At 37.3% G+C, this 23,477-nt stretch overlaps 3 protein-coding genes across 3 annotated transcripts; 2 read left to right on the top strand and 1 right to left on the bottom strand.

The window, feature by feature from the left end:
* Positions 1-286: 286 nt before the first annotated feature.
* Positions 287-16,116, bottom strand: LOC105393642 (zinc finger protein 90). Its single transcript, XM_048624264.1, has 15 exons — positions 15,756-16,116; positions 12,060-12,200; positions 11,483-11,644; positions 10,901-11,101; positions 10,203-10,337; positions 9,523-9,788; positions 8,971-9,078; positions 7,911-8,007; positions 7,265-7,374; positions 6,486-6,705; positions 3,884-4,050; positions 3,286-3,397; positions 2,745-2,846; positions 1,229-1,446; positions 287-1,126 (listed from the first exon to the last, which is right to left on the bottom strand). The coding sequence occupies exons 1-14, from the start codon at positions 15,861-15,863 to the stop codon at positions 1,246-1,248; spliced, it is 2,130 nt and encodes a 709-aa protein (XP_048480221.1). The 5' UTR covers positions 15,864-16,116; the 3' UTR covers positions 287-1,126; positions 1,229-1,245.
* Positions 16,117-16,269: 153 nt separating this feature from the next.
* Positions 16,270-20,117, top strand: LOC105390529 (zinc finger protein 652). Its single transcript, XM_048624294.1, has 7 exons — positions 16,270-16,492; positions 16,628-16,768; positions 17,095-17,253; positions 17,702-18,172; positions 18,266-18,480; positions 19,060-19,164; positions 19,916-20,117. The coding sequence occupies exons 1-7, from the start codon at positions 16,385-16,387 to the stop codon at positions 20,115-20,117; spliced, it is 1,401 nt and encodes a 466-aa protein (XP_048480251.1). The 5' UTR covers positions 16,270-16,384.
* Positions 20,118-20,716: 599 nt separating this feature from the next.
* Positions 20,717-22,488, top strand: LOC119693333 (zinc finger protein 510). The gene is made up of 3 exons (XM_048624293.1): positions 20,717-20,848; positions 21,596-21,697; positions 22,111-22,488. The coding sequence occupies exons 1-3, from the start codon at positions 20,717-20,719 to the stop codon at positions 22,249-22,251; spliced, it is 375 nt and encodes a 124-aa protein (XP_048480250.1). The 3' UTR covers positions 22,252-22,488.
* The last annotated feature ends 989 nt before the right edge of the window (positions 22,489-23,477 follow it).

Below are 23,477 nucleotides of genomic sequence, written 5' to 3'. Positions count from 1 at the left end.
GCGCCTAGTCCAAGCCTTTAACTTTATAATATGATAAAAATCATATGAAAATTCTTTATAATTACGACAGAGTTGTTACAATACGGGAGTGTGATTGACTGGTTTTTCTTGATATTCTGAAATTAATTTACAGTTATCCATAATCATTTACTTAAATTCGAATGATTCAGCACCTAGCTAGACTCTTCAACTACCTGTGTGATTTTTTTCAAGGCTGTAGAGCATCATTTACTACATAATTCTATGACAATGCCAACCCTCGATTCCCTATTGCAGACCCTTAAGTGTGTATAATATTATTTAAATGTTATTTAGTTGTTAAACCTGCTGGAATCTATGATAAAACTTTTATCTAATTGATGACAGTCTTATAAAAATGTTTCATATTTTTTTGTGATTCATACAGTGATATTTGCCTAACTTCCACAATTATACTATCACAGTTAGATTTTTTTTTCCTGCCCCCCTACTCTTGAAAGGCAATGTATTGCGTCTGACGCGAAGAGAGACGCAATACATTGCCTTTCAAGAGTGGTTAATCTAATTTCTGAGGAATACATTACAATATTAGATTAAAAGCAACGAAAACTACTAAAAAAATACGACTTCACACATGTTTGTAATAAATCATGTTTACAATATGTATATTATCAGCCTTATTTTTCTTATTTAGTTCTACTGTATGTAATACGCAATCTATAGCTACAAATGAGTTAATATACCTAAATAAGTTTTATTACTTTATGAGTAGCATTGTACCGGTTTACTAAACTTTGCTTCTAACTAAGTACACAGGATTCCATTGGCAATCTTTTACATTACATATTTGTGCGCTAACTTTTAGTATCAATACTATAGTCTGTTTTTTTTATCTCAGATACTAAATTGACAGATTATGTACGGCTCATCAACAGTCGATTGTCCCGCCAATAGAACGATACGTCACTTAATTGCGAGAAAATCGACTATTGATGAACCGTTTCGAATCTGTAAATTTATACCTTGTTTCACGGAGAAAGACATCTGATACAAACAAAAACTACCCTTATTCGAATGTAATAAGGGTCCTGTCAGATGTCTTTCCCCGTGAAACAAGATATAGTAGCTGAGATTTAAAAATACTTAACTATAATAATAATAATAATAAATAATAATAATAATAATTTATTTCCATAAAATTGCACAGTTATATATGGAAATAAATTATTATTATTATTATTATTATTAACTGAAACCAGTTTTAACTCATTCATTCATCACAGGATTTTCAACCTTCTTGCTTCGCTTGCAGTTGCTTTTAGCCGGCGGTCGTTTGATGCCCTTATGTACCAGCTTGTTGTGTGTATATAAGGCCGCTTGTTGCTTGAACGTCTTGCCGCATTCGGAACACATGAACGTTCGTTCTTCTGAGTGTATTAGTTTGTGAGATTTCAGCGCGTCCACTCTCTGGAAAGAAGAGAAATGATTTTGTAAGTATTTATAAACTCTTTCTTATCTGGAGAATAATACTAATGCTGTGACGTCTGAATGTTTGCTTTAGAGAGTGAGAGCAACAATTTTATTCGCCAGATAACATTTATATGACTTTGGAAAAATCAGCTCATTTTTTTCATTCATTTTGTTATTAAAAAAAAAAAAAAAACACGCACTCACGCCTTGTACTACTGTACTCTCTTGCGGGTAGGCAGAGGTGCATTGCTGCACCCACTTTTCGCCAGAGTGTTATGTTAGTCCCAATGTAATAGGGGGCGGGCCTATTGCCATTTTACGGGCACATCCAAGACCCGAGAACAAATATCTGTGTTTAAACAAATATCTGCCCCAGCCGGGAATCGAACCCGGGACCATCGGCTCAGTACTCAGGGTCACTAACCACTACGCCATTCGGTCGTCTATTGTAACAATTTAGTTATTACTCTCCTTCATTCATTCTATCATCATAATTATCCCTAATAAGATGATTTGTTAGAAAACAAATGTAACCGTCAATTGAAATGGCGGTATGGCATTGAAAGGCAATGAAACTGAACGAATGAATGAAAACAGTGAACGAATGAACGTACAAAGAACTCCTTCCCGCACACACTGCAGAATGAATGTTGTGAATGAATGAATGATATCAGTGATTGAATGAATGAATGAACGTACAAAGAACTCCTTCCCACAGACATTGCAGGGGAAGCTGCGTGCAGTTGATACCACGAACGAATGAATTAATGAATGAAAGCAGTGAATGAATTAATGAATGAACGTACAAAGAACTCCTTTCCACACACGCTGCAGGGGAAGCTCCGGGTGCGGTTGATGCCGTGAATGAATGAATGATATCAGCGATAGAATGAATGAATGAACATACAAAGAACTCCTTCCCGCACACGCTGCAGGGGAAGCTCCGGGTGCGGTGAAGCCGTGAATGAATGAATGAATGATATTACTGAATGAATGAACGTACAAAGAACTCCTTCCCGCACACGCTGCAGGGGAAGCTCCGGGTGCGGTGAAGCCGTGAATGAATGAATGAATGATATAAGTGAATGAATGAACGTACAAAGAACTCCTTCCCGCACACGCTGCAGGGGAAGCTCCGGGTGCGGTGAAGCCGTGAATGAATAAATGAATGATATAAGTGAATGAATGAACGTACAAAGAACTCCTTCCTGCACACGCTGCAGGGGAAGCTCCGGGTGCGGTGAAGCCGTGAATGAATGAATGAATGATATAAGTGAATGAATGAATGAACGTACAAAGAACTCCTTCCCGCACACGCTGCAGGGGAAGCTCCGCGTGCGGTTGATGCCGTGCAGCATCGTGCGGTGGTTCTTCAGGTTCCACGCCGATATGAAGATCTGCAACGAGAGATATTTATTTTTATTATAGTCAGTGGCAGATATTATTGGTTTTTCGTTAAAAACATTTCCTAGTAACGCAAACTTACAATCCGTAATAATTTAATGGTGGACAACTGGACTTGTCTCAAACAGTGGGGCAACCACCACCAAACATTAGCAATTAGCGTCGCTCTTTTGTCAAATCTGACGTAACTTGTAAGGATCTTACATTATATTTGAAATTCTACCGACGCCGCTTATGGATTGGAGATATTTGCAACACCATACGATCATCCACGACGTTTTACCAATATATAACTCTCATTTAAGGTTCAGCAGCGCAAAAAATACAAGCTTTTGTTGTTACCGCCAGAAACGGTTGTGATTTTTTTCAATTGGCGGCGCTGGTTGGCCTTACACTTCACCTTAATGTTTCATGTACAATTACAGAACGTACCTTATTGCAGATCTCGCAAGTGAACTCTGACTTCTTCAAGTGGAAGAAATCGTAGTGGCTCTTGAGGCGCGACTCCGACACAAACTCCTTGGTGCACGCCGTGCATTGAAACCTGCACATATTACACTCGTATTATTATAACGAAAATATTAGGTATTTGTGTAACGCGCAGAAACAAAGAAGCAATAAGAACATTAACATAAGTGGGAGTGGGAATGGACAATTGACAGATCTGCGATTAGGGCGAGATAGAATGAGGCCGGCCAACATTTTAACATTGTTTTTTATCACTCACGCTCTGAAAGAATTGCATGAAAGGAAGCATGAAAACAGTACCTTTCATGCGCAGGGAAAATTGCATCTTAAATTCTATTAATGATAATAAATTTCAAGTAAAAGCCTTCTTAAACCAATCACCTAATGATATTTACCTAGTGATGAGGTGAGCGAATAATTTAGTTATGTATTGTAATCTAATACACATAATAAAAATATGTAAATTGTTGTCATTCATAATTTTCTCCCATTTGTAATGCAAAGCGTTTTCAATGCATTTTCTACTCCTGGCTGTAAAAAACTAGTAAAACAAAACACTCACATAACCGCATCAATGCCGCCCTCCTTGCTGACTCCGCGTTTCTTGTGCACGAGTTTCACATGCGTGTACAAACTGCCCGTGTGGCCGAACCGCGCCGGGCACAGCTCACAGCGGTACGGCCGCTCGCCCGTGTGCGAGCGCATGTGGTTCTTGAGGATGGTGGTCGACTGCAATGTTTGAAGGAGTGAATTTATAAAGTGTCTTTAGTTGAGTGCAATGTTTGCTTGAGTCAATAGAACTTAGTCTTTTGGTTAGTGTCTATCTTTGAATGCTATGTTTGTAATAGTGAACTATAATGAATTTGCAAAGTGCGCTTTTTTTAGTGCAGTGTTTGTTATAGTGAACTATAGTGAATGTGGTTAGTGTCTTTATGTTTGCGGCAGTGAATTTAGAAAGTGTCTTACTTTGAGACAGATATTAATGTTTGATATAGTGAATTTGGTTAGTGTTTTTATTTGTTTGCAATGTTTGTGTGAGTCAATATGCGAAGTGTCTTTTATTCAAATTCCAATAAAAAATAAATAAAAAAAAACCAATTGAATTTGAACTATCTTATTGCTATAATGAATTTGGCTAATCGTTTCTGGGGACTTCTGTAGATTAACAGCGATGTTTGCGGGAGTGACCCAGTGATTGGTGGTGCAGTGCGGCTAGTTTCACATGCGTGTACAAACTGCCCGTGTGTCCGAACCGCGCCGGGCACAGCTCGCAGCGGTACGGCCGCTCGCCCGTGTGCGAGCGCATGTGGTTCTTGAGGATGGTGGTTGACTGCAATGTTTGCGAGAGTGAATTTAGAAAGTGTCTTTAGATGAGTGCGGGAGTGGATTAAGAATGTGTCTTTAGTTGAGTGTAATGTAATATGTATGTAATAGCGAAATTTGCGAAGTGTGTTAAGTAGAATCCAATGTTTGCGGGAGTGAATTTGGGATGTGTATTTCTTTGAGTGCAATGTTAGTAATAGAGAATGTGGTCAGTGTCTTTATTGAGTGCAATGTTTGTAATAGTGAATTTGCGAAGTATCTTTCTTTGAGTGCAATGTTTGCTATAGTAAATTTGTTTAGTGCAATGTTTGTTATTTTAAATATTTAATAATTTGGAAAGTGTATATTTACGATATTTGTAGCAAAGAATTTGGCATATATTTCATTTAATGAAGTGGAAGTAAAAGGGAATTTGGCAACCCGTTTTGGTTTTTGGGAATGAATTTGGGAAGTTGTTCTTTGGGAGTGAACCAGTGATTGGTGGTGCAGTGCGGCTAGTTTCACACGCGTGTGCAGACTGCCCGTGTGGCCGAACCGCGCACACACAATGTTTGCTATATTGAACTATAGTGAATTTATTTAGAGTCTTTATAAGAGTGCAATATTTTTAATAGTGAAATTGAAAAGTGAAATTCTTTTAGTGCAATGTTTGTAATAGTGAATTTGTATGTCTTACTTGACTGTGCAATGTATAAACATTTTTGAAGTGTCTTACTTTGAGTATCTTACTTTGTTATAGTCAATTTGGAAAGTGTATTTTTTGAGTGCAATGTTTCTAATACTGAATTTGCGAAGTGAATTCAATGTTTGTTACAGTGAATTTGATAGGTGTCTTTATTGACTTTAATGTTTGAAAAATTGAATTTGGTTAGTGTCTTAGTTGAGTGCAATGTTTGTAAAAGTGAATTTGTAGTGTCTTAGTTAAGTGCAATGTTTGTAATAGTGAATTTGTAAGTGTCTTTCTTTACGTGCAGTGTTTGCGGGAATGAATTTAGGAAGTGTTAGTAACGAGTTAGTTATTAACGAGTACAATATTTTTGGAGGCAAAGAATTCTGCATGTCTTTCGTATAATGAAGTGGTAGTAAATAGTGAATTTGGCAACCCGTTGTTCACCTTTCTTCTTGCTATCTTCCGTCTCGATCGCACTATTCTTCTCGCCATGTTGTGTCTCGCTCGCGCGCAAGCGAAAAGCCGTATCGCTGTGACGCACTCAACTCGCAACGATACGGCTTCTCGCCGGCGTAGCAGCGTCCATTTTTGTCCCGGGTTCGATTCCCGGCTGGGGCAGATATTTGTTTAAAGACATTAAGATATTTGTACTCGGGTCTTGGGTGTTGATATTTAATATGTATTTGTGTAGATATATCAGCTGTCCGATACCCATAACACAGGCTCTGCCTAGCTTGGGGTCGGATGGCCGTGTGTGAGATGTGCCCACATATTTATTTATCAGATAGGTGTAAAAAACGTAAACATAAATTTGCCACTTGGACTTTCTGAAACTAAAATTAATCGCACTCTTGCAATTTTATGACTGTCAGGCAGATATTTAACCCTTTCTAGTTTAGGTATTTGAATAATTATTAGAAGACAATTTGCTCATGATTCCTTAGAAGTAAGTTTATAGAAGTAAGAATTTATCAATTTGCTAGCTAGGTTGCGCGTTAAATTGCGTTGTAAATTGTACTTAAATTTAATTATATAGCAAACAAATTTTATTCAATTACGCGACAGACTGTACTCAATTACTCAAGTTGCCGATACTTCCATTTTTCATAACTATGTTCATATCTGAGTTACAAAAAACACTCAATAAAACAAACTAAAAACCGCAACTCACCGTAAATCCTTTCCCACACACATCGCATATTTTATCCCTCGTCTTCTTAACCTCTCGGCTGTGTTTGGTCGTCACGTGCAACTCTAGCGCCTTCTTCTGCATGTAACTCTTGAAGCAGTGCGAGCACTTGTAGACTCCTCGCTTCATGTGGGTTGTTGAGATGTGCTCTTGGAGGCGTTTGGGAGTCTGGAATCTTATGTCGCAGTGGAAGCATTCGTTTCTGGCGATTGTGAAGGTTAGTTATTAGAAATTAGTAGGTAATGATTTTATTTATTTAAATAAGAAACACCAGACAGCATTTAACACAACAGACATAACAGTAATTTTAACATAATTAGTTTTCTAAGTTAATATTATAAATGAAAGTAAGGATGTTGAATGTATGTGTTTGTGACCTTGTTGCTATAGATTTACTGAAAGGAGACTTTATTTGGATTTTAATTGAAATAAAAGCTACATTCAAAATTTAACATAATCGCGTGGTTGGAACCCGGGATTCAACCATCGACCATGCTCAATGAGGCGAAAAAAACGGGCTTCTTTTGTGCAGGAGGTTCACAAAAGAAGCCTCTGCGTGTAACGTCTGAACATTTTCACTAGCCAATCATTTCGCCGCTTTGAAAAAACCCTAACTAATAGTTTTGGTCACTGGTAGAACACCTTAAAGGGGTCAATTTTCTTTGCCCTAAACTTTTGTGCCTTCAGAATCGACATCAATACCTTATCAATGTGGTCCTAACTATGTCCGACCCCGCGTTTTCAGTGTAGTGTGCACGTACCTATGCTGCGCGCCGGGCCGCATGTTCCTGTAGAAGTGCTGTCGGAACAGTATGGCCGTGCGGTAGTCGACGCCGCACGCTGCGCAGTAGTAAAGGGCGCCGCGGGACTCCTGCGAATAAGGGGGAAAAGGTTCAAAATTCAAGATATAAAAAAATATTAACTGTCTAGACTCTAGACTCTAAAGTCTGTTTTTTAATCTCTGATACTAAATTGACAGATTCGGATCGGTTCATCAACAGTGGATTGTCCCGCGATTAAGTGACGTATCGTTCTATTCACAAGCGACTGTTGATGAACCGTTTAGAATCTGTCAATTTAGTATCTGAGAAAACAATGCAGACTATAGAAAGCCTCCAACAGTGATCCGATGGTGGTGGCTGTTTTTGGGTATAAGCCATGCAACCAACCCCAAAATTACAAACATTGTTATTTTCACACAAATACTAATGAAAAAATTTGTTAAAAAAACACATTGACGAACCGGCCGGATCCCTCCGTTCACGATTCCGACACGCACTTGGCAAATTTTTCATAATAACTAATTGTAAATTATATATTTTTTATTGTTTATTTTTTCTTTATGTGTTTCGCAGTCCTGTGTTTTCTGTCTTTGCATCTGATATAATAATTTTCATTTTAAATTACCTTGCGGTGCTTCTGCAGGTGTGACTTGATGGCGTACTTGTTCTTAAATCTCTTCTTGCATATTTGACACTCCACTTCCGGCAGCGGCTTGTGGTGGCTGCAGAAATACAAATGGATATATCATGCCACGTGTTAAAACGTACTGGGGTGTTGGGAGGTTAAACAAAATCAAATTAAAACTTAAAACTCAAAATACAAACATAAAAAAAAATTGGGAGGTAGGTTCTAAAAATTGGAATAAGAATGGATGCCCCTATTCATCTGAAAAGTGGCATTATTGGGAAAAACGCTTTCAAACGGAGTTACACTTGTCCAAAATTAATAATGCACATGCAGATCTTCACACCCGAATCATTAAATCGTAAGAGCCTAAAAATAACACTTGCATTTTGCACCTTGTTCGAAAGAAATAGGAGTGAATATCATGTGTCACTTAATCGAAAACAACCGATCTGTCAAAGATTTCTATGCGCATTATCAATTTTGGAGCACTGTATATACTTTTTTTTCAATTGACGGCGCTAAATGAGCAGCGCTTACACATGACCTTAAGAAGCTAACTGCAACAAATAGAAAATCCCAACGCTGACCGTTGGGCAGTTGCCCGCCAGGCCACACCACCGACCTTTGCAGTGGGGTTGCGCTATCACCTCCGCATCGCCATAAACCATTCAGCAGTAAGTGGTTCGCTGTAGCACTGAGCCGAAGGTCCCGGGTTCGATTCCCGGCTGGGGCAGATATTTGTTTAAACACAGATATTTGTTCCCGGGTCTTGGATGTGTCCGTGAAATGGCAATAGGCCTGCCCCCTATTTCATTGGGGCTAACATAACACTCTGGCGAAAAGTGGGTGCAGCAATGCACCTCTGCCTACCCCGCAAGGGAGTACATTAGTACAAGGCGAGAGAGTGTGTGTGTGTGTGTGCTTCGCTGTACAGCTAGTTATAAAGCCACATGCGAGCACACGAGCGACGAGTCTGATCCTCGAAGCGGTCGCCGTGACCGAAATCGGTCGGACCGCATCATCATCATCAGTTATAAATAATTTTCTTCGTACTCACAGGTCCATATGCGAGTACTTGGACGTCCTATGTGTGAACGACTTGTCGCAGAAGTCGCACTTGAACACCGTGCACGCCGCGCGGTGCTTGCGCAGTAGGGGCAGGCTCCTGGAACAATGTAGTGTGATATACAGGGATTGTTAGGAGAGGCCTATGTCCAACAGTGGACTATAGAAGGCTGAGAGAGAGATATACAGGGTGTTGTACCGTCTAAAACGCCATCCCAAAAGTTTATGAGGGCAACAATAAAATAGAATACTCTTTATTTTGCACCATTAAAAATACATTTTGAATTGCTTTTTCCAAAAACAATGAAACTTTTTTTGCAACATCAAAGTTTACGATAAAACATATAATAGGAGCAAAAGATTTGAATAAGTAGACGAGTTTTTTATGTTAAAACCAAGTACAGCCCATCTAAAAAGTATATTGTATTTTTTCAATGAATTCATTATTGCATTGTAGCGGCATTCTGGTCTTCGGTACATAAAATGAGTGACCCTCTGTTACATCAGCTAGTTAGTATATCATTATTATTTGAAAAATACGTACCCAAAAGTAGCTCCGCACTTTTTACATTCACGTGTCTTTGAATCTTTCTGTTGATTTTCTATATCGCTGCCATTATCATTTACCATTCCATTTCGACTCTTTCCATGTTCAGTCTTTTTATGCAATTTGATATCACTCAGTTCTCTAGTTTCATATTGACATATATTACACTTGTAAAACGTGTAGTGAGATTCCGAATGTTGCTTTAGAACGCACTCGGTTTCAAATCCTTGTTTGCAAATAGTGCACTTGTGGGGAGTGGCAACCTAAAAACCAAATGTACAGAATATTTATAAAGCCATAGTATTTAGAAATAAGTCACTGGTTTATGGTTTTATTGGATTACAGGTATACCAATATTCTATTAATATACCTATGTACCTTTTCAATCAGAAAGCACTGCGATATATCCTAGCTTATTCAACAAACAGTCAAGATATCTCGCAGCTTTTACATTATTTTTTATGACTGTGCCCTATTCTCACTCTGCCCCAAATCACGTTGCGTTCAAATTAAATTCACATACATGAGTTTTCAGTGTGTTGCTCTGCGCGTGTTTTCTATAGCACATACTTATAAACAAAATCCAAACAAGCATTCACACAACATGCAATATCATGAGTGGCACTGTGAGAATCGTCTAAAATCGAGTATAGTTTGTATTTAAAAGCCCATTTTACCTCATCAAAAGCATCACTAATATCAGTCTTCACTTCATTATGTTTGCTCTCCTCAAGGTACCATTGCAACGCTTGTTCTTCGGAAACCGTCTCTAGTGAGTAGTATTTAGAGTTCACTTTTCTGGTTACTTTAGTCTGAAAATAGGAATATAATTATTGAATATATTCATTATCTTCTCTCATAATAAGATTTTTATGATTTGCTTGCTTTTTGTAGGGTTTATCACCGTGATGAAAGGATTCGCCAGTCAGAATAGCGTCAAGCTGACGCCGGTCGTATACATAATACTTGATATACCTACGTATAGTTATAATAATAATAATATAATATGTGGGGACATCTCACACACGGCCATCCGACCCCAAGCTAGGCAGAACCTGTGTTATGGGTGTCGGACAGCTGATATATTTACACAAATACATAGATAGATAGATACTAAATATAAATAACAACACCCAAGACCCGAGTACAAATATTTGTTTTTAAACAAATATCTGCCCCAGCCGGGAATCGAACCCGGGACCTTCGGCATAGCAGTCAGGGCCACTAACCACTACGCCATTCGACCGTCGTTATGAAATTGTTTAATAACTTTATGTTGTATGATATCTCCAACCCGTCTGCCAAGAGTAGATAGACTATTACGAGCCATGCATTTGTGTAAATGCAAATTAAAAAAAACAAATTCCCAACTAACCTTACTCTTCTTCTTAGCCTCCCTCGCCCTCCGGATCAGCTCTCCAACAGTCACATCCATCTCGCCCACATCCGAGTCACTCCCACCAGCCTCTGGGTACTCTGTGTCACCGCCAGCCTCAGGGTACTCTGTGTCGGAGTGCTGCTCTAGTTTTACGAGGCTCGTGCTGGCTGGTGCGGGGTGTTTTGTGTCTGTGGTCTGGAGGAGGTTGTTTATGGTTATAAAAAATAACTAAACGATTCGGAATGTGTTTTTGAGGTTATTTTTGGACACTGGTTCGTTATCGACGTAGATAAACTTCGCTATATCGCGATTCGCCATAAATACGGTGCTGTGGTTGGGGGAACATGCAGTTTATCGATGTTGATAACCAACCCAAGTAGCAGCACCAGATAAGGTATTTTTCAAAATGTACAGTAGGGAAGTTATCTAAAACATTACATTGCATGTCTGCTTGCCAAGAGCCTTGACTACACAACTCAAAAAAGTAAACCTTAAATCACATAGATGTGGTCAAATATCTTTGTAGCAAAATGTAACAAGGTGTCCTTGAGAATCATAAAATTATTCAGTAAGTACCATTGATTCTTTCTCCTCTTTGACAATCTTGAAGATATCATTATGCTCTTCATGCTGTCTCGCTGCCATCGGTGCAGCGTCCCCTGGTTCACTCAGCACGGCAAACGGCGGGTATTCAAGTAGGTCCACTTGAGTGCAAGATAACTTGGAGTTTGTTGGTGGGTACTGCGGGAAAAATGGATTTTTTCAGTATTAAAATTAAGTTTATGACATAACTAAAAAATAGTATGGATTATTATGAAATTTTGTAGCTTTGTATTTCATAGTATAAAATAAAATAAAGAGTAGAATAGAAAGTGCAGTTTCAAAAGTAACAAAATTTTATTTTAATAAATGAAAATTATATAAAATTATAACAATTTACGTTAGATAAGATAAATACAAGTATTTCTTTTGCGAACACCTTTTTTTGAATGAGTTATTTTTATCATTTGAATGCAATTTTTCAATTTGTTTTTTTTTGTGTCTTAGCTATATTTTATCAAAATCGGCTTAGCAATTCAAGAGTTATACAAGTTTTAGTGTGTGAATCTCAGGGTTTTCACGTTGGTCAGGTTATAACAAATGATGAACCCATTACCATGGCAGGACAAGTCCAGTACTGCTTCAGTATCCGCACGCATCTCTGCGCGTTGTGCACGAACTCGGAGAAGGATTCCACCCTGAACCGACACTCCCAGCAGAACTTCAGCAGACATTCTGACTGAAGGAACTTCATGTACTGAAACATTTGTAATGTAGAGTTAGATTTAATAAGAGTTTGATACTAATATACCAGTGCAGTGTCCTTGCCCTAGCCAAGGGCACTGCATTAGCTGAGTGGACACCTTTTTGACAATGACAGCAAATAATTTATGTATAAATGTGATTTGTGTGGTTGACTTTATCAGTATTGCTGTTTGTGTCAAATAAAGTTTTTTCTTCTTCTTCTTGATAATTATAATGGTCTATAATATATAAGGATGGCTATATGGATATTAGAATAACCTTAGGTTAAGACTTGAAATATATTTTTTTATTTATCACTTTGAGTTTTGTTACTTGTTGAGTATAATAATTGCATGTGTGCAACAATGCACCTTTGCCTCCTAAACAATGCAAGGATATTATTATTAATACCTAACTGTAACTATTAACACAAGTTATGAGTAAGTGATGTTGTTTAAAATTACTGTGTAGTTTCATTAACAAAAAATGCTATGTGTGAAAGAGTCTTAAACACGTATACACATTTAAAGTTTCTACAAAACTGGAGAAATTATAATTAGTAGGTAGAAGTAAGACATTAAATTTAATTAAATAGTATTTAAGGGCCCGTACAGGGTGACGTGCCGCGCCAATTTTGGGTTTTCAATGCTCTTCACACAGCACACGCAGTGACACGCACACATGTAAGTTTGCACAGTGGGTCGATAAACTTTTACTCGCCAACTTTATTGACAATTATGTTCAAGTACATTTTGGGTGATTTTAGGGTAAGTAAGTATAATTCTTACTTACACTGGTAGGCACCAGGAAAGAGTAGAAATTAATAGGGGTGCCACTTTACTCTATACTCGGAACCCGATTAGCTTTCTCAAACAAATGTGGTATTTACTTGTAGAAAGGTAACTAAAACTATTAAAGTGTAGATAATAAGTTTCGGGCATCCTCCAGCCAACTGAACCCCGACGACAAAGCAAAGTAAATACATAGTGTCGCAAAAGGGCTATACTAAGCCAAAAGGGGATGACTCAAGGGGTCATTCTGAACAACTTTTGTTCTACAAGATTTGCAAATTCGCGAAAAAAAATATTCGTTTTCCATGGTAAAAAGTCACATGTCCAACAAAGTTTATATGAAAAAGGTTTTTTTTTGTTAATTTCCAAAACTCGTAGAGCATAAGTTCAGAATGACCCCCTGTCTTACTCCTTTTTACCCGACTGCCGAAGGAGGAGGGTAATGTTTTTTGATTGTATGTATGTATATATGTATGTTTGTCTGTTTCTTTGTTCCCTCCTGTAGCCTAAACGGCTTGATAGATTTTGATGTATGAGGTATTGTTAGAAGCGTATTGATGGCGCGATGGCTATAGGCTATGTGACGTTCCATTAAAATGTACATAGCGCCCTCTTGAGGACATAACGTGATGATCGAAAAAATAATAATTCAACTTTGCCGTGTAAGGTATCAAATGAATGGACTTGATTTTCACATTACAAAAATATGCATATTGAAGGTATTTAAATAACAACACCAAAATTATTGAAATAAAAAATGATCATGAACTACCTACCGACGTAAAATTTCATAAAATAAAAACAACTAAAAAGTTACAAATCATCATCATCACGACCCATTACGTCCCCACTGCTGGGGCACGGGTCTCCTTCCAATGAAGGAAAAGTTACAAATAAAAAAATACAATTATAAAAAACTAAAAACCTGACTGTACGCTAAAAACATGAAAACGAGTCCCAATGTTAATGGAAAGTATCGCAGGCGGGGACCAACTTGACCGCCACTCAAGGCCGTTTTATAAGTAACATTAAGGTAAATGGTGAACCCTCTGCTGGTATAATTTGTTTATATACCGCTTTTTCAATACCTGTAAGTACATTTTTTGGCAGCATAATACTATTTTTACTTAATTTTAGGGTTTCGAACGTCAAAAGAAAAAAAGCAACCGTTATAGGATCTCTTTGTTGTCCGCTGTCTGACTGACTGTCTGTCACCGCCCTTTTTCTCAGAAACGGGTAAAGATATCAAGCTTATATTTCGCATAAATGGGGAGTACCCCAAAAAAAATATTATGGTACTCCCTGTCCCACACAAGTAAATTGGGGCTTATATTTTTTCCAGTTATTTTGATGTGTATCCTTTTTTTTTCTTTGTTGTTTTGTATAAGTATGTGTTTCTTTTCTTTAAATCTGTATTTTTTTTGTTTGTTGCTGTCTATGTGTCGAAAAAATGTATCTTTATCTTCAAATCACGCCATCTATCGTTTGTTTTTTTTGTGGCTACTGTCTATAGAAGAAATTCCGTCATTGACAATTTTACGTTACGAATTTATTTTTATTTATTTTATTTTTATTTTTACATTTTCGTGGAGAATCAACAGCATTTTGTTAATAAATAATTATTACTTATGAACACATAACAACTTGATGCCATTAACAGAATGAACTTAGTAAACCCAGTAAACCTAACACATCCAGAGGAAAAACAAAATCTCTTTCTCTCTCTCTGAAAAACATACTTAATAGCCCAAACTCGATGCTTTTAGCTATTAACATCTTTGAAATAAAATTGAGCCACCACCGTGTTACTGCCCTCATCAGATCCTCACGAGACCATACCTCAACCAGCACCAAGAGACTGTATTTTTGATCCCTAACCTAATGTTCGTGCGTATTGTCATCACTTAGATCCATTCGCTATATTCCTGCTCCTCATCAGACCTTTACGAGACTGTAATATCACGAGAATATTGCACACTATCTAATTTAATTTAATGTATTGAATATACTGGAAGAATTATGCTTCCTCAATTTCAAATCAAATTATGTTGGTGTCATAAAAGTTGAAAAAGTGCAATGACAACCAATGTGCAGTGATTTTGTATCTGTACACGATAAGATCGCGAGCTGTCAGTGCTGCCTAAACCGACGTGACCCTTCTTTGGAGGCCAGCGGCCAACTGAGTCAAACGTCACTTGTGTTTATGATTTTATAACACAGAAAGCCGCCATAGATATTTGTATGAAGATTTGAGGGAAAAAAATTGCTCAAGTTTGGGATTAATTTACACAAAATAAGTGTGTGTTTATTAAAAAACAAGGTATTTAGCGCCTAGTCCAAGCCTTTAACTTTATAATATGATAAAAATCATATGAAAATTCTTAATAATTACGACACAGTTGTTACAATACGGGAGTGTGATTGACTGGTTTTTCTTGATATTCTGAAATTAATTTACAGTTATCCATAGTCATTTACTTAAATTCGAATGATTCAGCACCTAGCTAGACTCTTCAACTACCTGTGTGATTTTTTTCAAGGCTGTAGAGCATCATTTACTACATAATTCTATGACAATGCCAACCCTCGATTCCCTATTGCAGACCCTTAATAACAAACATGGAAGAGCAACATAGAATGTTGACAGTTTTAATAGTTTCCTGACTATTAACTTCTAATGTTCGCAGCTGTAACATGCGTATTTTTAACTTAATGTACAGAAAGTCGGCTTAAGATAAAAGCAATGACTGCCAGTCAACCCACTGGAGTAAAATTACCTGAGCATCTTCACATTCAAGTATGGAGTGAAACGTGAACCAGTGTTTGTCCAGCACCGGAGATATGTTTCTGTCTTTCGACAAACAAAACGCACAAATCTCCGACATCTTCAGCGGATTTTAGCCACCATTCATCTCAGAAAAAGTGTTATTTCAGTGAAAACCGATAAATTAATTGATTGTTAGCTTTCTCGTCGGTGTTTGCGACACAGATAAGAAAAATTAACTATGAAGCTGTCATCAAAACATAGACAATAAATACGCACGCAAAAAAATTGGTGGTGGGAATAGAGAGGTTCCGAGCCAAGGAACACAAGTGCTTCTCCTCCTAACCAAGTGGATTCTTTCGACAACTATGTTGAAATGGAAAATCCTAATCTTTTAGGTACTTTAATTTTTATTTCCATATTTTTACTTGTAAAAGCATACTGTGTAGTGATAGCATTATTTACACTGACCACAGATTACCACCAATATGGTATGAGTGTAAATGTCACTTACAACGTTGACAGCTGTCATTAGCTGTTTTGCTTCAGCTTTCAGCCAGCCAATTTTTAGCAAATTTTTATGAGCGATGGTGTTTTTGTACGTTTTAAATTAAAACTACGATAACGATTATCAGATAGAAGATGACTGATTTATGCGCTCTCTGTTTGTCCAAGGACAGAATTCTCACTCCATTACAGGACAAATATTGGCTAAATTTACTATCTCTACTACCAATAGAGGAAACTCAGGTAAGAACTTAACATTAACGTTAATTTACTATGTATTCAATTCAGAACTGAGCGTTTTAGTTCTACAATAATGAAATATACACACTGAATTATTATAGTTACTCCAAAATAACTAACTATAATTTTATTTTACAGTATTTTAAACACCTCCACGCTAAGTTTTCCCTGAAACTATGTTGGGAATGCCGAACAAAGATATATAAATTCAGTCGGTTTGTGGAAAAATCTCAAAAATCATTACAAGTGCTTGAAAGTTACTTGACATATTCTATTGAGGTTGGTATCTTCTGCTATTAGCAGTCTCTCTCTCTTCTGTTATCCAAAAATAATTTAAAACATATATATTGAATTTATTACAGTATGATGATAGTCCAGAGTTTCATTCAGTAGTCTAAACATGGGTTTAAATCAGAACTTTGAAAGAAAGAAAGAAAGAAATAAAATAATATTTATTGCCAGCGCTGTTTTTCAGCACGTCCCTGGGTGTTGTGTTAACTAAATAAATAGAACATTTCTTTAGTCTATGTTTTTTTTAAATAACGCAACATAACTTATGCCACACCTGCATATTTACTAGCACAATATTTACCTAATCCTTTCAGCAAGAGCCTCAATCTCTATCCACATTGTCAAAATCCACAGTACTCATTGAAGAGTACCCTCCAAAGAAATCACAAGATCTGGTAGTAGAAGTAGAGAAAAACAGAGATAATGACAATAGAAGTAGTGACTATGTAAAACAGGAAACTAAAGAACTGGTAAGAGTAGTCTTCTATGGGTGTAGCTAGTAAACAGTGCTTTTAAATGTGTAGTATATGCAATACAATGTATAGCAGAAGGCATATGTAGTATGTATATGCAATAGATACAGTTCAATATTGTTACATTGGTATCTAATTTTATTAGCTAATACAGTCCAAAGAGACTGGACAAAGCTCAGTTGAAGACTCAACTATTTCACATGCTTATTTAACAGCATGAATCATCTGTTTTATGATATCAGCAGCTCTCTCTAATATATCTTAAGAAATTGGGAATCCATAATTAATAAACACTAAATCACATTTATTTATTTTAACACTGTATTGTATACAAAATACATAGGTATTACAATAAAATATGGAGAGAATTAAACTAGACTAGTATACACATTTCTTTAAATTCATCACTTCTATTCTAAATTTAACATAATTCTCTATGTTTCAGATGAAAGAAGAGCAATCTAAACTTTTGAGCAATGAAACAAATGAATGTAAAGAATATGAAAATGAAGATACCATAAAAGAAGAAAATGATGATGATGATCACTTCACAGACAATTTCGAGGATTTACTTAATAGCTCTAATTTATATGTTGGACCACTTGAAACCACAGATAGCAAAAGAAACTGTACCAGATCTAAAACAAAATTAAAATTTACACCCAATGTTGTGAAAGCTAAGAAAAAAGTGGTTAAAAATAAAATTTACAAAGAGGATGCTAATAAAAGCACAGCAGAGATAGATGTTTTTGATAAATTTAGTAAAGTAGTAATGACGGAGGAAGAAATGCAAAAGAATAGAGAAATTAAAAGAAATACTCCAAACTATAGAAGAATCGCTATGAAATGTGATACATGCGTTTTAGGATTCAATAAGAAAGAAACATTTGACGAACATATCTTAAAGAAACATCATAAGGTATTTACAGAATTAATCATCAAATCTACACGTTTTAAAAACCATTTTCCTTCATAACTTTGTATTGTTTAAAACACCATTTATCTATTTCAGAAAAACGGTAGCATAGTATGCCCTGTGTGTCAGATAAGATTTACGAATGTCGAAACGATGGACCGTCACAAAAACAAGCACTACACATATTACACGTGTAAATTGTGTAAATATGAAACTGTGAACTTGTCGTTTGCCATTTCGCATTGTAAGGAGAAACATAAAGATGACTCGTGTGAAAGTATACATTGTCGAGAGTGCACAGAGGTTTGCAAGTAAGTTTACATTTTGTGTGATTTATTTACATCAATGATGTCGATTCTAAAGGCATGAATTCTAATTTTAGTGCTGTTAAACCCTTAAATTCTTTGTTTAAAATTTGACGGGTGTTTCTATAAATATGGCAAAATTTATAGTTTAAAGTTGCAAAAAATATTTTTGGGCCTTCAGAGTCAAAATCATTCTCGTATTAGTATGCTCCCTTGCGGAATAAACAGAAGTCCATTTGTACCCATACCCATTCTGCGGTAGTATTCGCTTATTAATTTATTTTGAGGGGCAAATTTCAAAATGCAGAACAAAAAATCTGTGCGAAACGCTAATAATATCTTCCCTGTTCAGGAATCGTATACGGGGCCTTCGGAGCTTAAACCAACCTAGCCTGGCACTAGAAGTCAGGACTTTGTTCTATGTAGTAACAATATACAATGGTTTTCGCAACGAAATTTGTAATAATGAATAAGTTATCAGTGTGTGTTGTGTAAACTGCTGGTGTTCCATATTTGATAAATAAATAAATAAATTCCAATGTAAAACCATATCGTCACTTTTCACACTTGAATAAATGTTTTCAGGTCACTTGAAGATCTATCTCAGCACATGCAGACGCAACATCTAGTCATATGTAATGAGTGCGGAGATAAATTTAAAGGAAAGGATGTTTTAAGAGCTCACTTGCGGTAAGATACCTATGATGTTGCTACACACACACACGCACTCACGCCTTGATTAGTACACCCTTGCGGGGTAGGTAGAGGTGCATTGCTGCACCCACTTTTCGCCAGAGTGTTATGTTAGTCCCAATGTAATAGGGGGCGGGCCTATTGCCATTTTACGGGCACATCCAAATATCTGCCCCAGCCGGGAATCGAACCCGGGACCATCGGCTCAGTAGTCAGGGTCACTAACCACTACGCCATTCGGTCGTCATGATGTTGCTAATATAATAAATATTAGATAAATCTTAGATTTTGTCCTGCCAAAACCTAATTAATATTATTTTAATAGTGAAGATAAGAATAAAATAATAGTTAATGTTTCAATAATTCAACTTCATGTATTTATCTATTCAAGCTTCATGTCATGCTGAGTCAGTGAATCTATTTGGGAGGAGTATTTTGCGTTTTTTTGTTGATATTTTAAGTTGAAGACATAATAGGCTATGTCTGAAAAAATTGAACAAAGCTCATAATTTTTCTGATGATAGGAATAACCCTCCGTATCATCCTAAAAAAATCTCAGATTTTTCCTATGCGTCAGTAATTTTATAAAAATAAAAACATTTCAAGTTTCACAAAACGGGGATATGATGGCACTTCAGGACTTTTTCCATCGTCTCGCCGGGAATCGAAACCGGGACCTTCGGCATAGCAGTCAGGGTCACCACTACACCATTCATTAATATTTGAATCTACCTTCCTACTCCCACAGACGCATCCACGCGCGCTCAACCCCCTTCACTTGTGCGACTTGCCGCCGCACGTTCCGCTCCGCCGCCCGACTGCAGGCTCATGTCGCGCGCCACGGCGACCGGTCGCTCAGCTACTGCGCGCCGTGTCGCCAACAGTTTAAGAATATTTATGTGTATAGAAGACATTTAGTCACGAGCGCGCAGCACGTTAAGGATACGTAAGTTTTTGTGAAAAATGTGTTGGGTCTTTGAGGCTTTGAAGCTCTGAAACGGATGGATGGATTTTGATTTTATTCATACTGTGTAAAAGAGGATTTCATCTAGAATCTGGCAATCTAATTTTCGTAAATATCGGTTCAGCCGTTTAGAAGTTATTAGCCATTTTCTGCAAGTGCACGTCGCGCGGCACGGCGACCGGTCGCTCAGCTACTGCGCGCCGTGTCGCCAGCAGTTTAAAAACATATATGTGTATCGAAGGCATTTAATTACTTCTGCGCAGCATGTGAAAGATACGTGAGTAATTTTGGAAATAAAATTGGGGTTCTTTGAAGCTTTGTAGATCCCAAACGGATGGATCGGATCTGGATCGTTAGAAAGAGGATTTAATCAGGAATCTATCCATCAAAATCGGATTAGATTAGCCGTTTAGAAGTTATTAGCCGTTATAAGTAGCTATAGGTTTCCATACAGACCGAACGATCGTTCGCCTCTTCCAACCATGTATGCAAAAAACCTTTTTACCTCATTAAAATGAATATGAATTACCTTTTACTGCTAAAGTACAGTAGATGACATGACAATAATTGTATTGTTTTCTAATAATGATTATTTTTCTTCACAGGTACCAATGTTCGGAGTGTGACAAGAAGTTTGCCACCAAGGTCTACCTCAAGACACACTTCGAGTTCTTCCATCTCAAGCTGTCCAAATTCAAATGTCAAGTGTGCGATACGGTGAGTGGAGACGTTTCTTGGATCTCCCGCTAGATGTCACTGTAGCTATGGGTGTTGCAAAAGTTGTATAAAAATCCAAGAGAGAGTGACTAACTGCCTATCCATAACTGGCAATGATTTCAAAAGGAAGGATACGCCCGTCAGAATGTTTTGTCAAAAGAAAATGGCACCCGCGCGCTGGCCCTAAATTCATACAAATTATGACAGATTTATGAGGTTTTAGGGCCAACGCGAGGGTGTCATTTTCTAGAGCGGTTGGGCCTGTCCTTACGCTAGTAATATATAAGTCAATGATAACTGGTAGTTACTTTCATACGATTTTGACATAAGGAAAAGTTATAATCTGTCAAAATCGTATGAAAGTAACTACCAGTTATAGATAGATAAAGTTATAGAAACTGGCAGTATTCATTATTTTATCATATTTTTTTAAATTGGTTAAAAACTCCCTATAGTATAATTAAATCAACAAAGTTTATATGAAACAGTAAGATTTTTTTTGTGTATTTTCAAATGTTGTGTAACAAAAGAATGATCCCCTTATTCACTCCCTTTCAGCTTACCTTTTTACACTGTAGTAGACAACTCAACCTTAAGAAAATAACTATTTACTTATGCCATCATCATTGTTAAGTTCCAGACCTTAGTCAAAAACGTAAAACATACGTATTTAACATGGAAATAGGCCACTTAAGATATCATTATGCCACTATATGAAACGTGAAACCCGTCGTTATAAATTCTCAGCTGCTGATGACGAAGTGGAAGCTCAAAAACCACATGCAGCTGTACCACGGGCTGGAGCGGCGCCGCGACCACGCGTGCGCGGATTGCGGGAAGAAGTTCTTTGTAAGTGTCATGTGTGAACGTGAAACCTGTCGTTGTGAATTCTCAGCTTATTTTCATTTAACACCGGTGGTGCTGTAAAAAATATAGTTTTGCCATCATATTATTAAGATCGATTCTATAAACATTGGGTATATACCTTGCCCATTGCTGTTTATACCGCCAATATTCTTATTTCACTCTTTGAGCAAATATCACTGTAACACAAATATCTGCAGCGGCAGCGACCAGAATCGAACTGAGCTTCTGTTCTTTATCCAATTGTATGACTACGTCAGTAACCATAGTTTTGTAATCAATCCTTCAGACGAATAACTTGCATATATTTTTCTTACCTAAAATTATTTATTTATTTATTAAATTAAATAAAAATAAAATAAATAATTTATTTTAACACATTTCACATCCATCCGCAGACATCAGCGACCCTCAAGAGCCACCAGCTGACGCACTCGTCGGCGCGCTTGTTCATGTGCGCTGTGTGCGGCGACACGTTCAAGCAGCGGCCCTCGCTCTACACGCACGTGCGCCGCACGCACAACCACCAGAAAACATAGGAGTGCAATGTGTGTGGACATGAATTTGCAAAAAAAAGTGCATTTTGACAGTGATTTGCGCAGTTTTAGTGTGCGAATTTCGAGATTAATAGTGTCTAATGGTAAGCGCCATAGTCCAATCAGCGGCCCTCGCTCTACAGGCACAACAAAATATTAGTGTAATATGTGACAAAATGGATTTGAAATACTTTATGTTAAGAGCGGTTTGGGCAGTTTTGTTGTGCAAATTTCGAGATTTAAAGTGTCTAATGGTAAGCGCCATAGTCCGATCAATTTAAGACGTGTCAACATGAATTTTGTAAAAAGTGTATTTTAACTGCGATTGTCGCAGTTTGCTGGAATTTCCAGATTTGAAGTATCTAATACTACGCGCCATAATCCAATCTATTTCTATGCTTAATTTTATCAAAATCGGTACAGCCATTTAAGCGCAAAACCACTTGTTGATGTGAATATGTAGTTCACGCAGCTGACGCACTCGTCGGCGCGCTTGTTCATGTGCGCTGTGTGCGGCGACACGTTCAAGCAGCGGCCCTCGCTCTACACGCACGTGCGCCGCACGCACAACCACCAGAAAACTTAGGAGTGTAATGTGTGTGGATATGAATTTTCAAAAAAGTGGAATTTACAGCAATTTTTGCGGTATTTCTGTCTGAAGGGTTCCGCTCATCTCGCATAATCTTTATTGACCAAAACTCATTTCGCATAACTCGTATGGTCTAAACTTTTTTGGCCGAACCATCACTTTGCCAAGACTTATGTGGCATAAGGCTCGTTTCGTCTAAAACTCTTTAGGCACAATCTTTAAACACCTAAGTTTCGTTTGCTCAAATTTATGTTCGTCTATACCTATGTATAATCTTGTTTCTCCTGTTATCTTAATAAATAATATATTAAGTATGTAGTAAATGTACAAATTGTGGTATTTTTCTCGTACTTCCCGAAAATCACGATATTGTATGATCAAAAAATCGAAAGTTAACGACCAATATAATTATTACAAACCCCACGAGATCGAAACCTAAAAATAGGTGCGACGACGAGCAAAGCGAGGAGGAGCGTGTTAGGTGCACATGTTCATCAAAACCAAAGCGGAGCGCAGCGAAGCGGAGCGGAGCGTTTTCCAAACAGCGGAAACAATACAAGGCACCAGTTTGCGCTATGTAGGGAGACGCTCCGTCAAAGTTAAAGCCAAACGAATATTATTACTTTGTATAAACCTATGC

The sequence above is a fragment of the Plutella xylostella genome, chromosome 11, assembly GCF_932276165.1.
Source record: "Plutella xylostella chromosome 11, ilPluXylo3.1, whole genome shotgun sequence".
Taxonomy (NCBI): domain Eukaryota; kingdom Metazoa; phylum Arthropoda; class Insecta; order Lepidoptera; family Plutellidae; genus Plutella; species Plutella xylostella.
The sequence above is the reverse complement of the archived record's forward strand: the minus strand, read 5'-3'. Positions and strand labels throughout refer to the sequence as shown.